Raw genomic sequence first — 18439 nt, forward strand, 5'->3', positions numbered from 1 at the left:
TGAAGGACCCTGGATCCCCGTCTGATGACCTGGACAACGTCTCATCTTCACACAGCGATGTAAACACTGAGAGTAACTGAGAAAGTAAAAGCCTGCAGGGAAAGCCAACGACTGGGCCCCAAACTCTGATTATGGGTGAACTGAACAAAACTGCTGAAAAGATGTCAGAGGCATGTAGGGTAAGAACACCAAAATACTCTGCTTTCCCAAAGATAATATGGTCTCTGACATGACAGATAGAATCCTGCATATCAAGGCTGCACATCAAGCTGTGAAGCATCACTGTGAACATATGGACCAATGATGTTGTGAAACAGTATGAAGAACTGAAACAAGACTTTATTCATCCTTGAATGCTGAGATGTTTATCAGGGAGCGTCTACCACCTCAGAAGAGGAGTTAAGAGATTCAGCAGATTGTTGGCACTGAACACATGGCTTTCAACTGCATGTATCGCCCATTCAGTGCAATTTATCGCCAATTTCAACTTTTTTTCTGGGAGTGCAGACATCTTTTCAAGGCAGATGGACTTTGCCTTAACAAATCAGGAGAAAAACGTTTTATCTCTCAACCTATTTGGCTTCCTGCGTCATCCACCTGTTCCCTCTACCAAGGACAAGAGGAATCAGAACAAGAAGGCACAGCACAACGCGGAGGCTCTGAAAGAGAGCCACCTCGGCCCCGTCATCAGTCATCAGAGCCAAGAGGAAGAGGAGTCTCCACCTGTGTACCTTCTTCACCCCCCCAAAGCCCAACCAGGTCACTGCCCCCCGGAGTTCACTGGCCTTGAAAGAGCAGGTCCCTCCACTTGTCACATCTTTGCACGGACTTCCTGTCCGTCAAAAAAATGATTTCAAAATACTACTGTTTCTTTATAAAGCAGAGAATGGTGTAGGGACAAAATACATGTCTGATTTCTGTCCCCAGATTCAACACTAAACACTAAACATTTCTTGTACTGCACTCTCGCTTTTACTTGATTTTATGCATTCTATGTATTCTATTTCTTAACTTTATAATGTGTTCTTCCTTTTACAACGTGTTTCTTTTGCACTTTGTTTTGATGCTTCTGATGTTTTATTTAAAGCACTTTGAATAACCTTGTTGTTGAATTGTGAATACTAGTGGCTTGGTGCGCATTGTATCATAGGTGAAATAATTTTTAACAAAGAGAAAAAAAAGGTTTCTTTGGGTCATTTCTTGCACCTCACTGGAACTTTATGCATTCTGTTTTTTAACTTTATGCATTCTGTTTTTTAACTTTATGCATTGTTTTTTTTAACTTTATGCATTTGGTTTTTAAACTTTATGCATTCTGTTTTTTTTACTTTATGCATTCTATTTTTAAACTTTATGCATTCTGTTTTTTTTACTTTATGCATTCTATTTTTAAACTTTATGCGTTCTACAGTATGTATTATTTTTTTTACTTTATGCATTCTGTGGCAGTTCCTCCTGCCACATGCCATCCAAGTGGCGTTTTCAGGTACCTCCAACACAGAGACACAGATGACGATGTTGTAAACACCAGTTTGTTGTAGATAGTTGGCCAGTTGGAATTAGCCAGGAGTAGATGGAACATGTCATGACAGGGCTCCTCTCCTGAGTGAGTGTGAGGATGGCGGTTTTACGTGCTGTTCGTTAGACCAACCAACGAGCAACAGGTATGCAGCCACCCTGATCCCAATCACCTAGATCCAGGTCAGGTGTGGCTGCTCAAACCATCCCATCACCACACCACACATTCTATGTCCTTTTATAATGTGTTTCTTGGCACTTTGTCTTAATGTTTTTTTATGTAAAGCACTTTGAATTGCCTTGTTGTTGAAATGTGCTGTATAAATAAACTTGCAGTGCCTTCTGAACTGGGAAGCTAAAGAGGCTGAGAAATAACAAGCAGATAAAAGGGGGAGTAGCGGTGTGGCGGAGGAGAGCGGGGAGAGGAGGATGCTGGTTGAAAGACTGTGACAAAGAGAGGGGGCCGTGCTGTTCCTTGACCTCTGCAGGCGCGGTGTTTGCTCTCTTGTCGGGTCGAATAATGGCAGAGTGTTTGCTGAAAGCACTGGTATGAGGCCACCGAATTGAAACCCCAGCCCCGTCCTGCAGCTTGCGGGCTCCATGCTAATGGAGCCGCGCTCTGTTTGTTCAGTCTGGTTTCGGGGACGGCCCCCATTGGGTTCGTTTGGAAAAGACTGTGTTTTTAACAGCATTACACAGTTGTTACTCACAAATCCTTACACGTTGGGGGGGGGGGCAGCCGGCACGGAATGACCCTGGTGCTTTGTTTGTGACGGAACAGACGCCGCGCAAACCTGCACGGTGAAGATAAGCGAAAGAGCCAGGCGGCGCATGAGGGCGTGGCAATGGAGCTGAAACACTTTGAGTTCACTGGAAATTAGCTCGGGCTTTGAAAACTTGATTGCTGAGGCAAGATCCTTCCAACTTCCAACGCCGGCTGCGTAATGGAAATACACGAGCGGATCCCAGCATTTAAATATGACATTTCCATCATCAAAGCGACGCATTTCTTGTTTACCTCCATCACATCAATGAGGCATTCTGGTGTGGAAATAGCGTCTTCAAAGATGCAAAGACACCAAAGAGCTGCAGTGGCAAGTGATATCGACACAAAACACATGTTTATGGATTCTGCTCTTTGAATCCTCTCAACTTTTTGAACTTTTCCCATCAGCCATTGATGACAGGGACTATCACAAAAGCAGACCTGAAGCTGCCGCCCGCCTCTCTGAGATGCGCGCCCGCGCTGCTCAACACTTCACACATTGAATTCTCAACACCCCATTGAATTCTCTCGCCATTCTCTGGCGTTTTTTTGTTGTTGTGCTCTGAACATCTTCTTTTTCCAGAGAGAGGAGAGTGCAGCCACCAAACAGACCTGGAGAAGGGCAGATTGTCAGCGTCTGCCTATCAACACTTTACACTCATACTCAGTAGACGCTTGCTCTTATGGGCAAACTTTACTCCTCATATAGGAGGGTTCTATTTATCTATCCATCTATATACAGTATATATATATATATATGTATATATATATATATATATATATATATATGTAACTTTTACCTTGACATGAGTACGGGACAGACGGATAGATGGACAGATAGATGGATGGATAAACAGGCTAAAACTGGGTTTGACACCTGGACCTTTAACGCCTGTAAAAGCTGTTTGCAGGAGGAGGGCAGGACAGAAAGTGTCAGGAGGGAGGATCTGCAGGAGTCGGGCGTCGTCCAGGACTCAGTCTGTGACATTTTGACTCCAGTGTCTCACACCCGTGAAATGGCTTCACACAAAAAAGAAAACATCGATTTGTGTCTAAGACCGTAACACGAGCAATCACCGACCCGTCCGGTGAACCATCCCAGGCCCCGACCGCTCTCTGAACGCCACGCACCAACGAGGCTCCGGACAAAAGACTGAATATGTTTCAGATTTTTCACCGTTCAGTGAAACAGCTGAAGTAACAAGGAGCGGTTCACTGGTTATTGGAAAGGCTTGTGCGCATCACGGAGGGATTTGCGGTGTATCAGATCCCCGTCTGGTCGTCCTCCTCGTGCTCTGTCCTCCCTTTCCTCTCGCTGATGTGTAACTCCTCGCTGCTCGCTGCTCGCTGCGTGGCTGGGATAAGCCTGAGAAAGGGCCTTGTTAATTCCAGGCAGGAAGCCAAACCTCATCACACTTCAAGGAGGAGGCTGAAGCGACCTCGGGACAGTTCCCCAGGTGGCAGCGGCAGCGACCACAACAGAGGAACGGGTACTCAGCGTTCACAGCAGCCGACGCCAACGTGTTGGAAGGAGTGGCTGCTTCACACGTGGGAGGTCGACTCAGGATCTTCTGTCACTTGTGAAAAGCTGAGCTCTTCATACCTGCAGGAAGATGTTTGAGGTGTCTCGAAGAAATCATATTTTTCCACTGTAAAATATCTTTGAACCTTCCTGCTGCTGGCTGGTGGGGAAGCAGATAAAAGACTGTAGCTCTAGGTGGGCACGGCTCCTCTAGGTTCTGATTCAACTTAGAATAATATCCATTCATGTGCAGATGAGGCCTGCGTCTTCGTAGGAGACCTCGGAGCGCGTTGCCAGGGCCGGGCTTGGAGAAGCCGTGTCAGGCATTAATGCCGCGGCTCGGGGCGACTGGCTCCTCCAGCCTTCATCTCCTCCCTCCAATTCTCTCAGAACCAGCTGATGTTTCATACCGCGCCTCTTGGGGCTGCACCAAGGGAGGAAGCAGGCGGCGGCAAGGGGGAGCTGCCATCCGCACGTTAGGAACACGTTATGAGGCTTTCATGGCATCAGCACCTTTTTACCCGAGGAGAGCCGCCGCCGCCGCCGCCGCCGCCGCCGCGTTTGAAGGTGGAACAGGAATTTAAAAAGCCTCTCCGGAGACTTTCACTTCAAACTACCAGGCGTGTTAAAGCGGTTCGTTTGGCTGCGTGCACTGTGGCGTCGTGCCACATTTTGATAATAATGGTTGTAACAGCAGCAGCGAGGGCGACACAGCAAAGCAATCAGAGAAGACGGCAGCTTGGAATCAAAGACAAAGCGCTTCCAGTTGGAGTCCGAGTGACGCTCGGCATCCTGATGCAGCTTCAGGACACTGACCGGATCCAGCAGATGGACCCGGGAGACAGAGCCAATGGTGTGTTTGTGTGTGTGTGTGTGTGTGTGTGTGTGTGTGTGTGTGTGATGATTGCAGCGCTCGGTGTTGCTTTCTCTCAGAGTGTGTAGAATTGAGAGCCAGCTTGCACCTCTCTGGCTCTAATCCCCAAATCCAGCGCCAGCGGAGGAGAGCCGCCATACCGACTGTCATCGGCTTCTCCGGCAGCGGCTCGGCCCCACCGCTGGGATCCGGGGGGCCCAAAACACATTATCCAGCCTGATTTGCTCTAAATTGAGCCAGAGCTATGGCGCTGTGACTACCCCGGTGTCAGCGCGTCAGGGTTTCTGCTCTTTTGAGGAGCAATATGAACACCTTGCCCACGAACGGTTTTATTCCGTTGCTCCACAAGTCATGCAGGATAACTGAACAAGTCAGAGGAGGACTTCACTTTTTACAAACACCATAGCCGAGGGGATGTGTCTGTTGAACGGCCTTTGTTCTGCTCGAGTGAGATCCTGAGGCGCTAATGACGACAGATTTCAGCATCCAGAGAACAAGCCTGGACTTGGGTTTTCCACTGGGAATTTCTGCCTTTGCCGAGTAAACTTTGCAGGTTGCTGTTTTTCCACTTTCCAGGAGAGAAATCAGGGGATCAGGGGATTTATCTTGCGTAGCCCGGTTTAATCCATTATATTTCTCACTATTGCATATGTTTATAGAACTGTGTTTTTTTTCCCCAAGCACTCCGATTCCTCATTAAAATCTAATTCCTGGATTCTGGATTCTGAATCAGGCTGCTGGTCGGAGCGGCTCCTAGGCCCTCCACTTCACCGCAGAGCCACCGGGAAGCAACGAGCCGGGGAAATCATCCTCCATCCTCCTACGATTAGTCCAAATCCTCTGTGCAATTCACTTTTGTTTTATCCCCAAAGCGAAGCAGCTGTTGACCGAGAATAGCTCTGTAATCAGCTCCCAGATGTTTTATCACAATAATTTTCTCAAACCATAAAAATGACTTTGAGATGTTTTATTAGCTGCAGTGCAGATGGCTTGTGAGGGAGCGTTTGCAACCTGAAAGCTCTTTAAAACCGGGGCGGTATCATTCCCCTCAGAGCTGCATCCCAGACCCATCCTCCCACCGCGCAGCTTCTGTGCACCATCTCAACAAAATCAACCACCGAGGGCGCAGGAATGTTTCACCTCCATCCCGAGGAAGGAGCGGGGGAGGCAATTTCATTAATGACAGGACCGAAAAAACGGAAGGAAAAGTAAAGAGTCATCGTTTCCCTGAGATGGAGGATTCGAATGCAGGCGGCGTGTGAGGGCACGCCACCACTCACCTCAGCAACACCAAAAAACACCTAATCCTCCCAAACCCCAGATTAGAGCGGAAGATAAGGACACGACACCAGGTTGCTGCGAGGAGGAGGAGGAGGAGGAGGAGGAGGAGGAGGAGGAGGCAACACACGGAGGTGGAAACAGGAGAACAGAGGAACATTCCTCCTGCCGACCAACACAACAACTGGTTTTCCAAAGTGGAGGAGGAACGAGGGACAGGACGTTGAAAAGGGGAACTGGACACACACACAACATCCTCATCCCTCCTCTTTATCCTCCTCCACCTCATCTTCCTGATGCCTCTTCTTCATCATCCTCCTCCTCCCCCTCATCCCTCCTCTTCCTCCTCCTCCCCCTCATCTCTCCTCTTCATCCCCCTCCTCCTCCCCCTCATCACTCCTCTTCATCCTCCTCCTCCTTATCATCCTCTCCCTCCCTGCCCTCCACCCAGAGCAGACGGAGGGCAGGGAGGACCTGGAATGGAAAACAAAGCTGTGGTGTTCTGTCTGTCAGTACCAACATCCCAATGCTGACGGATGGATTAGAGGATGGAGGCAGAGGTGGAGCACAAACAGGCTGGGAATGTGCGTGTGTGTGTGTGTGTGTGTTTAAGCTGAGTGCAAGTGGTGAAATGAAGCAAAACCCACAAGAGTTAACAAATTAACATGTCAGCCTTGTCTAGCACTACACACACACACACACCCACCCACACATGCGCACACACCTCTCTCCCCCAGACGGTTCACCAGGAAGCCAACAAGCTCACATGTAGTTTCCTGCCCGAGGTGATTATTCGTCGGGAGTTCGACAGTTTTGACAAACAGCGCGCCGTGCGGGCGGTGTCATGCGACCCGCCGCCGTCCCTCCAGGCAGCGCCGGCACCTTCAACGCCGTCGCCGTGAAGGCACAATGTGGCCGTCGTGTTTCAGCGCGACCAAACCGCCCGCTCGCTTCCTTTACAATGTTCCATTGATGCCTCAGGAACATAAGTTATGCAAAGAATGTAATTCTAAGCGTCTCAAGTTGTTTCCTCAGAAGAGAGTTGAGTGCAGCGGTGCTTCATTCAAACAGTGAGTGGCCTTTACTCGTTGTGCAACACAGCAATTAAAAATGACAAGCATTTTGGGATGTATCCTAATTGCCATGTTGTTATTATTGGTGAAAAGCCCATCTGCAATCTTACTGTGGCCAATTTATTGAATGCAACAGTAGTTTCTCCTCACTTCTGGAAGGATACAAGCATCATTTAAATAAAAGTCATCCAATCAACTTCAAATAGCTACATCTCTTTGAAAAACAAGCTACATTAACAGAAAAAAATAGTTTTTGTTTGATGCAAATCAAAGCGGCTCATTCCTGGAAGATCTTGTGGTTACACAATGGAACCAGGAAAACGAGCCGTAAATCTGGCCTAGCAGTGGGTCTCACATCTCGGTGTATCAGGGTGATTTATAAAGCCCACTTCCACATCTAAAATCACACAGCGGGTTATAAAGTGGGAGTAGCACTGGCAGGAGGAGCGGCCCAGTCCGCCATGCACCGACATCATCCATCTGCAGGAGAAGCTTTCACAGAGAACCAGCCTCTGGTCTGACGCCAAAACACTAAAATACTGCCAAAAGTATTTTGACTAAGTATAATGGATGGCTTGGTATTTCAAATGCATTTTATCGCCAGTGAGAAAACTGCAGAGTGGAAGGGCTTAATGATGAGCCCGCCCAGCCACGCCCCCGTCCCCATGTGGAAAGGCCACGACACCACCCCTGTGGAGGGCTCTCCACAGAGAGCGTGAGCTGCAATTACGGCAAACTAGTTCCTCAAGTGGAGACGGGTGGAGGCGGACGTTTTACATTTGCGACGAAACCCGTACGAGGTACAGCATCCAACATTATACTTCAACATTATACCCAAGGCGTATGGAGGCTTCTCACAGAACACACACACCAGACGTTACAACGCTGGTGAAAGACAAACACATTGAACCAGAGCCCGACCCCAAAGAGGAACATGTAGTGCAGCAGCTGGGAGCCGGGAAACTCCGTTCCTCTCCTGGTTCCTCTCCTCGTTCCTCTCCTCGTTCATCTCCTGGTTCATCTCCTCGTTCCGTCTCCGCCGTTCCTCTCCTCGTTCCTCTCCGCCATTCCTCTCCTCGTTCATCTCCTCCGCTCGTCTCCTCGTTCGTCTCCTCGTTCGTCTCCTCGTTCGTCTCCTCCGTTCATCTCCTCCGTTCCTCTCCTCCGTTCCTCTCTTCCCCACAGCAGCTGTTCATGGAGTTCCAGGTCCGTCTGGGGATTGGGGCTCAGAATAAAAAGCTCCCAAGCCGCAGCGCAGTGTGGGCAGAGCGACGTCCCTGTGGAGGAGCCACATCAGAGCGGCTCCTCGTCAAGCGCTCCAGCCTCACGTACTGAAAGAATGATGGCCGAGCTGCTGGCGGCGTGTGAGGGCTCCGGTGCCGTGCTGTGAGGACGCAGATGCGGCTTATTCCGATCAAGACTCTTCTCGTCACGACTGTCATCATAACCCATCTGTCAGGGTATCAACCCCCGCACTGGAGTCCCTCCCCACGGCGTCCACCTGGACTCCAGAGCTTTCAACCCTTCAACCCTTCACTCAGAGGAATTGGTCTCCTCCGAGTCGACCCCCGTCCTCTTTCTTCCTTTGTCTCCGTTATCAAATTAAAACCTTATCAAACTGTGACTTTGCTGATGATACTGTTATGTACGGTGGATTTTGGATAAAAGTCTGCGAAATGGCTAAATCCCTAACGGAGCTCCTATTTATCTGTTTATTTATGCTCATCCATCAAAACTAATTTATACAAAACTACAAAAAGATTTACAGTAGCTCATAAATTGATCGAGGACAGAATAAGAAATAATGCTTCATCAGGAGCCTCTTTCCATTGTAATATTAATATGAATGATTGTGGGAAACCATTGCACAGCAACCAATTAAAGGAACAAGCTGATCTGATTGGCGATCAATAGCAATCTAGAGAGACAGAGAGAGGGAGAGAGAGAGAGAGAGAGAGAGAGAGAGAGAGAGACCGACAGCGGCGGTGGGGAGGAGGGAGAGAATGCAAAAAACTGAAAGAGAAACCGAAAAGTCAGGAAGAGAGAGAAACACAGAGACAAAGATGGAGGGACACAATCAGAGAAGGCACAGAGAAAGAAGCCAAGAGAGATCCATGTCAAATAACCCAATTGAGCATAATCAGGGATTGACTGAACTTGACTCTTGGATAGTGGAGCTCTGAATGGCTCGGCCGCCACCAGCGGCTCAGATAAACTCTCTGCATCCAGCCTCACTTCAGCCTGGCGTTGAAAGAGTTTTACCCTCAGTTCAAGTCAACATTCTCATTAGCGACCCGTCCACCTGTTGGCATTGCGGTCGTCTTGTGCTTTCTTTTCACCGTAGCCACAGATTAGTCTGAGGTCCAGAGACGAGAACATTTGTTTTGGGGCCCACTTAGGTTCCTGTGGGAAAAGCCGCCTCGAGCAGAGAGGCCATTTGTGTTTCCCAGTCACCACAAAAGGACAGAAGAAAGAACACGCTGTCAGACACGCCACTCCGGCTAATCGCCAACACCAAGCGTCTGGAGCCATCCAGCGAGGCATTCACTGTCACATTCCAACAAGTGGAAGTCTTCATTCGTACAAATTCAATTGCTCCATCCATGCACGGCAAAATAAAGGATCAACAACTTTGGACGGTGACAGGCTACAAGCCCCTCTCACATTCATTCTTATTCATACATCACTCATATTTAACACTGTATTTCAAAATACCTTCCCCTGACAAACGACTGCATCGTCAAGTCGATAAAAGCCTGACAGTACGTAACATTAAATCATCCATCCAAAATGACTTACCCCTGTCTTCAATAGAAAAATGGAAGATGTCACTGGTAGAATTTTCACCGTCCTTCAGAACATAACAGATCTTCATGTCATCAATTTCGGCTGAAAAACAAAACACGTGCAAATGAAAACACGTCTATTGATCATGATATTCAGTTTGGCCACACCTTCCAGTACATCGCTTAACAATAATACCTCAATTGGCTTTAAGGTAATTGACGAAGCAGGACGAGACATCTTGTTATAGTGTGTGAGCTGTGTGTAGGCCGTAAAGTAAGTAAAACCAGGCTGTGAGAGCCGCTCCAGCGCGATGGGCAGCTGGAGCGGTATTGCTGTCTTCAATATTTGATATAGAGACATTTCCTTTCAAAGCGGTGGGCTCAGAAAAATGCATAGCCCCCATTGCTTTATTGGCAGTGTTTACTCCTGTGAAAACTCTTCAGATATAGAACAGGCCTTCTGAGGATGAGGGGAAGGAGGGAGGGGGGTGCAGCTCAGAAAATGACTCCGTAAATACAAGAAGGAAATGCACAGAGTGACTGAGTACTGATCTGGCTAGTCTGATATTGAGTGTTTGCCGGGGCCCCTCCGGCCCGTTTGCAGCAGCAACACAATGTAAGGACCTGTTTGCAAAGCCGTCAGCTCGCTGTGTGATCGCAGCCTAACAAGTCTCCTTCCCTCTGATGTTTGCATGTTCACACCTTCTGTCACTTTGACAACAATCCCCCTTGAACATGGAAGAAAGTATTATTCTGTCCGTGCAAAACACCATCAATCCCACCCCCCTCCCAACCAGAGTGAAATGCATTAGAGGTGGTATGAAAAATGGCTTCTCTTGTGAAATGTGGACGGTGAGGGTGCTGACATACTTCATCTCAGTAACTATGCAGCCTCTGGAGGGAAAACAAAACCTCTGTGTTTGAACTCAGCTTTTGCCAGACCCTCAGAGGATATCCATTAGCATAGTGAGTATGTGGTATAATGAGCTGAGCGTTAGCGGGCTCAGACTTTTTTGTGTTTTCAAAACTCTATTCAGTGTGATAAATGTGTGCAGTATTTTACAAACATGATATGAATGAAGCCCCTAAAAGGTGATTTCTCACTCACCTTGGGTGAAGGTGGTTATGGTCGCGTTTCCTTTGCCGAGATTGATCAGGTATCCGTGCTCTGGACCCACAGTGACCTTGAAGGTCACCGACACCTGTAGACTATCCCGATCCTCTGCTTTCAGGGTTTTACTGGTGATCAGGAAGCCCAGGTGACCGCTCTCCAAAACTCTCAGCGTTGGTGCTCCTTTATTCACCATAATCTGTGGAACCCCATTATCCACAGAGAGGACTGAAATCTTCATCACCTGAGGCTTACGGGTCTCATAGACTGTATCTGGGAAAACATAGAAGTCGGTGTGGGTCCCGTCCGTCACAGTGAAAGAGAAGCTATCCTCTGCAATTTTTGTGCCGTCATGCTTGTAGGTGATCATGTTTTCATTCAGATCCTGCTTGGTGAAGGAGGTGACGGGCCTGGAGTTGTTAAACAGCAGCCGGCCATGGACGGGGATCTGGGTGAGGGTGAACTTCAGGAGGCGGTCTAGAGTGTCCCTGTCCTCCACCGTTAGCTCAAAGGGTGTGATCAGCTTATTCTCTCCCTCGGTCACCACCAGCCCGTGCACCGTCACCACAGGCTTTTTATTGTCCACGTCGGTGATGGAGATGCGAAAGGTGCGGAACACCGGGTTGTAGCCGTCAGTCACCTCAAATTCAAAACTATCCATCTTCACCTCATCGTCTGAGGTATGGATGTAGTAGATTTTGTTGCCAGCAAGCTGGAGCTGTGTGAAGGATGAGACGGGCATCCCCGGAGTGTCTGTGCACTCCAGGTGACCTCTCACTGGGGCCCTGGTGATGGTGAACACCAAGTGTTCGTCTGGACTGTTGAGGTCCGTGGTGCTGAGCAGGTCAGTGGTCAAGGTCACCCTGCCACCTTCCTTCAGGGACACGCCTTTATTGACAACATCTGGGAAGACCATGTCAATACCACCTATGGTTACGTAGAAGTATCTGTCAATCAAAGGGTTGATGCCATCCGTCACGTCAAACTTGATGAGGTCACGGATTCCTTCTTGTCCGTTATGGATGTACACGATCAAACCCTGATCCACCTCATTTTGTGTGAAATTCATCTCGACGGTGATGTTTTGTAACGTTCCATCAGGTGCTGTCCTCTGCAGATACCCCTGGCCCGGCCCATAGCGGATAATGTACGTCAGTGTGCTGTCGTCAGTGTCCAGATCGGTTGCTTTCAAGATGTAGTCGTTTATTACCTTCACATCACCTATCTCGATTTCTAGACCATCATTGATTGCCATCCTTGGGGTTTCGTCATCCACGGGAATAATCATAACTATCACCGTTTTCTGTACGCTGAACCTGCCGTCGGTTAGAATGACATCGAAACTGTCCTCTGTGGTCTCTGAGTCGTCGTGCTCATATACAATGCTGGAGGCCTCCTTGATCTGATCCAAGGTGAAGTTAGTGACTGGGACAGTGCTGCTGATGAGTTGATTGAGAATATATCCATGCTTGGGTGCTCTGGTGATGATGAACGTCAGCTCATCAGAGGGGATATCTACATCAGCACCATTCAAAATGGGCGTGTCGATAACTATGTTCATTCCCTCCATAACAACAAACTCTCTCATGTAAATCTCTGGCTTTTCGTCATTGGAGGGGGTTATTGCAATGGGAAAAAAGTGTCTCTCAGAGAAATTTATGCCATCAGAGCACCTGAAGGTAAACCTGTCCTCCACGGGTTCCACTCCTTTGTGAATACTTTGGACATAGTAAATGTGACTCTGCCTGATGTCCTTGATGGTGAAAGCACTTATAGCCATCCCAGACCTGGATTTTTCTGATCCAGGGGCTGGGGAGATGTTTTCCACGTAACCTGAGGTCGGCTGGACAATGATAGTGCAAAGAACGTCATCGTTGGGAGTGTCAATATCGTTTGCGCTTATGTGTAGGATCTCAATGGCATTCTTCTCTCCTTCAACAACAACAAACTGTGGCCCTACAAAGACTTCTGGGGCGTGGCTATCCAATGGAAGAATAGTAATGCTAACCCTAACGCCTGTGATCTTATTTCCCCCGACAGTCCACTCATCAGATGTATCAGTCAGAGTGAGGTTAAAGAAGTCCTGCTTGGTGGTGAGGCCTATCTCTCCACTGGTGTGGGCGTAGACCACCAGGCCATTGATGATGTCAGCTTGGGTGAAGCTGCTAGAGGGCACACCACTCACTAGGATTTCACCGAAAACCGGGGAGTCCTCCACAATGTAGGTCAAACGGAGGTCACCCATGTCGCCCTCTCTTCCCTGGATGACATTGGTTGTTATTTCTGTTGCACCGTTTTCAAGAACATCGATATCGGAGTCAATCGTGCCGGGGGGGCTCATCGGGGACTCATGATCGACCGGCTTCACGGTTATCCTGATAGTGATGGGAACGACATGGACGCCGTCACTGACATCGATTTGTATTGAGTCAACTGTCGATTCATCTCCGTTGTGTATGTATGAAATTTTGCCACTTCCAATGTCCTCCAGAGTGAAAGTGTCGCCTTTTGTCATGTCAGTGAACGTGAACAGGACCAGGCCGTGCAGCGGCGGCCGCGTCAAGGTAAAAGAAATCTGTTTTCTGCCAGTGTCCGTGTCCGAGGTGTCCAGCTCAGAGCTGGTCATGACATGTGTGCCACGTTCAAAGAGGGTGAAGCCAGAGTTGGTTATCTGAGGTGGTTGGTTGTCCACAGGCTGTAAAGTTATACTAAACACACCTTCTACACTGTTTCCAGAAGTGTCTTCCACGGTGAACCTAAACTGCAGGACTCGAGTTGTAATTCCCAGCTCCAGGTCAGGAGGTTTGTAAGATATTTTATGATGGTTAATCTGCGCCTGAGTAAATGTTGTCACTTCACTGTTTGGACTTTCGGTTAACACGACCGACCCCAGCGCGATGGGGCTGTTCTCATCTGTGTCGGTCGGGGGCTGGATGACGGTGTATTTAAGATCTCTATCTTCTGAGTCCAGGTCGGTGTACCGGAGGAACTTTTTTCGAAAGTAAGTGAGCTGGTACTCGTGTACGGTCATTTGCAGAGTGGCGCCGGGGAATAATTCAGGCGGGAGGTCGTCGATAGGGAGAACCTTAATGATAAATGAGCTCTCATCCGATTGGTTGGGGGGGTCATTGTCGTCTTGAACCCTGAACACAAATTGATCCATGACTGTGTCCGTGCTGTGGGGCCCGATGTGCTTGTAAAACAGTTTGCCGTCGGTAACGTCCTGCTGCAGCCACTCGGTTACCACCTTCTCATACAGTTCATCCTCAGCATTAAACTTCCATGTGGACGGGTCCTCGGGGGCCTCGGCCTGACGCAGCAGCACTTGCCCGATACCAGAGAAGGGAAACTCAATTTTAAATTTAATAGTAGAATCTTCGGAGTCTATATCCGCAGCACTGAGCATGAGGGGAGAGATGAGCATCATTTGATTTTTTGATAAAACCAAACCGGTGTTGGCATTGATAATGGGCGGCTCGTCATCAGTTGGCACAACTGTGATTGGAAACAGAAACTTTATCTCGTTTGTGCCGTCCGTCATCCTGAAAATGATATTGTCGCTGTATGTATCACTTCCATCGTGTTGATAAATTACCACTCCGGCGTCCAGGTCGGCCGGGGTGAAAAAAGTCCTCTTTGAGCCCAAAACAGTCAGGTCTCCGTGTTGCAGACCGGCAATTACAGCGACTCTGACTTTGTCCAAGTTGTCCTCGTCACTGATTTCCAGATTGTGCGAGCTGGACAAAGGCCTGGACTGGCCCTCGTACAGCAGCTGACCGGTGTTCCTGGTCACCACAGGGGCAAATGTGTTCATGGGCTTAACCACAATCATGAAAGCAAAAGGGTCCGACACAGCCCCCTCCGTGTCCACGATTTCAAACTCGATCTGGAAAATCCTCTCTGTGTCCGAGTCCACAGCGGGGGGTTTGTAAGCTATTTTCAAGTCTTTGAGGTCCCCTTGATAAAATGAGGTTATTGGCAAATTCCTGTCGTCGGTGCTCACTATGTAGCCCTCCTCAAACGACAGGGGGGAGGTGATGTTGAAAACTAAGCTGTCGGGGTTGGACTCCAGATCCTCAGCGGCCAGCATGTCAGTTGTTATGGCTGTCATGACAAACTGGTCCACCTCCATCATCATCATGGCCACGAAGCTGGGCTTGGGCGCAGTGTTCTCCTCCCCCCCCTTAATGCGCACCAGGATTTGGAAAAACTCCTGTTTGAGCAGATTCCCCTCCTTGTCCTGCAACTCCACGGACATGGGGACGTAGTCTCTGTTCGGGGACTTAAAAGCAAAAGTGTGCTGATACCTGACGTTCATTGTGATGAAGTCGTCGCACTCCACCATCCTCCCCAGCTCCGCGTCGTCCACGAGGTGTCCGTACCTGGGGGCCGCGCTGGGGAGCGAGGCGATCCGGCACCGGTGCTCGCTCCTGTCGAAGGTGAACTCCAGTGTGGTTTTATCGATGGGGTTGCTGGTTCCCAGCAGCTTTTCCACCGTCAGCGGCATGTTTTTGGTCAGCACCTCCAGCTGGGTGAAGACCACCTCCACCTCCATCACAAAGGGGATGATGACGGTGTCCGCGTGGGTGTCGTACCTGAGCTGCAGCCTCACCCGGTCCCTCAGAGGGCTCCGGGACCCGAAGTGGGAATATTTCACGTCGTTGGGGCCGAATTCACACGGAAACTTTTTGGGGGACAGATGCCCGGGCCCCTGGGACAGGGGGTCGCTGTCCAGGACCGTGATGCTGCATCGGTCCCCGGGCTGGACCTGGATCACCAGGTCGTTCACCGGATCGATGAAGGCGGACCTGCCGAACGGCACCCGGATCCCGTTGTTCGCCACCAGGACGGCGTCCTCCGACAGCTCGGACCGCAGCGCGTAAGATAATCCGTGACCGTCCGGACCCTGCGCCGCGGCTCCACCGGAGAGCAGCACCGCCAGCAGGAGCAGCGCGGACCGGGCGGGGAGCGGGGGGACAGCCCCGGCCATTCGGATGTGGGTGAAGCCGCGGGGAAAAGGCGTCAAAGTCGCTCCAAGTCCGGGGTTCGGGCAGCGAGACATGTGCGCAGCGCAGCGCGGAGCATCCTCCTCCAGACGCGGCTTCAACTTCACCTCCACGCCGAGCGCCGGGCCGCGCCCCCCTGCGCGCTCATTGGCTGGCTGCTCCGCCGGAGCGTGGAGCGGATTTACATTTTATTTTTCCTTGGAATGAATTATTCTTATGATTATTATTATTATTATTATTATTATTATTATTATTATTATTATTATTATTCTTATGATTATTATTATTATTATTATTATTATTATTATTATTATTATTATTATTATTATTATTATTATTATTATTATTATCATCCTCGAGTATAACCGTAACAATAATAATAAAAACCTCGTGGCATCGTTGAAATACAACATGCAAAGTGTTTCACAGCGAAATAAAAAAACATGTAAAAGTACTCACATGCAGAAGACATACAGAAACAAATACAGAAATTAAACAAATGCGTTTACATGAATATAAGGCAATCAAATGGTAGTAATAATAATAAGAAGAAGAAGAAGAAGAAGAAGAATGAAAACAAGCTAAATACATTTCATGAAAATAGTAATGACCAGATTTAGCGGCTGTGACTGTACATACAATTTAAATTTATCAATTCTATTTATCTGTTCTCGTTTTTCCTCTGCGAAACGAAACAAAAAATACACAATAAATTGGTAGTAAAACGTAAATATGGCTATTATTAAAAATAAATAAATAAATAAAAAGGTGGCATGTGCGTTGTCTTCCTTTCAAATTGAAACAACCTTTGTCTCCCTCTGGTGCCTTGCACTGGTGAGGATACAGTTAACACAGACAATCATGAAATATGTCATTTGAGCATAATGGGAACTTTAATACACTAAGATTAAATCATGCTTTTTTGACATTGTTCCTGGTGCAGTTCCAGCTTCACCGATAATCTTTGACGATGTGATATTTTGGGTCTGTCATTGTAACCCAGTCTACAGCTGCATCTGCCTGAGAGAAAGGGTTTTAAACAGTATATAATACAGTATATATAACTATATTTTTTGGTGGAGATAGCAGTACGGTAGACAGTACAGTAGACAATTAAAATAACTAATAATGTAATGGATTGAACTAATTTGCAAGAGACGTCTCAACAAGCAGCCTGTTGCTTGCAGCCATGTGGCCTCCCCCTGCTCCCCCCTCATTCACGTCCTTATTCCTCCTGCAAAGCAAGCTGCAGTAAGACCCTGTTCCTGCAGCTCATTGTCACCAGGCCTCTCCTTCCTCCTCCCTCCCTCATCGCCTCCGTCTTCCCGTTGAAGTGTTTTCTCAGCAGAGAATGTTCCCTGGGCTCAGGACAAGCCGGGTCTTGATCCTCAACCCGCACGACTCGGCCGGAGATCAAACTGTGATGAGGAAGAGGAGCCGCCGAGGGAAGGGGAAGAGTGGGGCCTGGACGGGGAACGGGACGGCGGGGCGGGTTCCCCTGGACAGGAAGCGGGGAACCATCGACACTTATTCTAAAATGTCGACTCATAACTTGTTGAATTTCAAGACAGGCGCTCTGGGTGTGACGTCATCGTGTCGTTTCTTCCAACAAATTCCCAAAGCCGGCTTCACACCGCATGCGTAATCGTATCCGACCCTGCCCTCGTGGTCGTCAGGTGAACTGCGTCATGGTTTCGCGGTTTCGCATCGCAACAGGTCAGAGAAAATGGGAGAGGAGTTTTTTTCCCATGTCAACAGAGTAGTTTGCTGATCTGGACATTAACTGTGTTTCATGAATGAGAATTTAAAACTTACTTTATTTAGCGCTGCAAGGTGTGGAAAAAATACACACATAAGAGACTTACTGATAGTGAATAACGTAGTTTTTTTAAATACATGTCTTATTTACTTTGTTTTGAGCCCAGTTCCAATAAAAAACGAGTCCGACGTAAGTTCCGGTCGAACTGTCGGAGCCAATGTTGTGGTATAAGTTGAAGAGCGTGAAGTACCCGACGCCTCCACGATCACACATCGCAGTCAGGCTTTATTAGGCCAGCCACGCTCACACATACAAGGAATTTGACTCCGGTTTTCAGCGACTCTCACTACTAAAATAATATTTTTAAAAAGTTGGCCTTAATGCAAAATCGAAGAAAAATATGGACATAAAATGAAATATAAACATAAAATATCAACACATATATACATAAAACATACAAATAAAAACAAATCTAGCTGCAGGCAGCAATACGAAGGGCGTTAAAGTTCAATGTTGGGATGTGCTTTGACTTTCTGTTCCGTGTGTTTTGTGACTGCAGAAGTTCATTCCTTCAGCCTGGTTACAGTGTAATTCTATTATGGGATGGTGTCTGCGGCTGTGGTTGGGTTTCCTACGCCGCAACTAACGCCGGTTATCATTCAGAAGTAGGGCTGCATGATTATGGCTAAAATGATAATCAAGAATATTTTAGTCAATATTGTGATCATGATTATTTATCACCATTA

At 48.2% G+C, this 18439-nt stretch overlaps 1 protein-coding gene across 1 annotated transcript in view; it reads right to left on the bottom strand.

The window, feature by feature from the left end:
• The window catches only part of LOC307235276 (FRAS1-related extracellular matrix protein 2-like), a gene marked incomplete at its 5' end in the record, with an annotated part of 60201 nt that extends 44283 nt beyond the window's left edge, over positions 1-15918 (bottom strand). Inside the window, 2 exons of the mRNA XM_080007310.1 lie at positions 9831-9920; positions 10926-15918. Coding sequence (XP_079863436.1) covers positions 9831-9920; positions 10926-15918 — 5083 coding nt within the window. The remainder of the gene's footprint in view (positions 1-9830; positions 9921-10925) is intronic.
• Positions 15919-18439: the final 2521 nt, after the last annotated feature.

This window comes from Zeus faber, assembly GCF_960531495.2.
Source record: "Zeus faber genome assembly, chromosome: 9".
NCBI classification, from domain to species: Eukaryota; Metazoa; Chordata; class Actinopteri; order Zeiformes; family Zeidae; genus Zeus; species Zeus faber.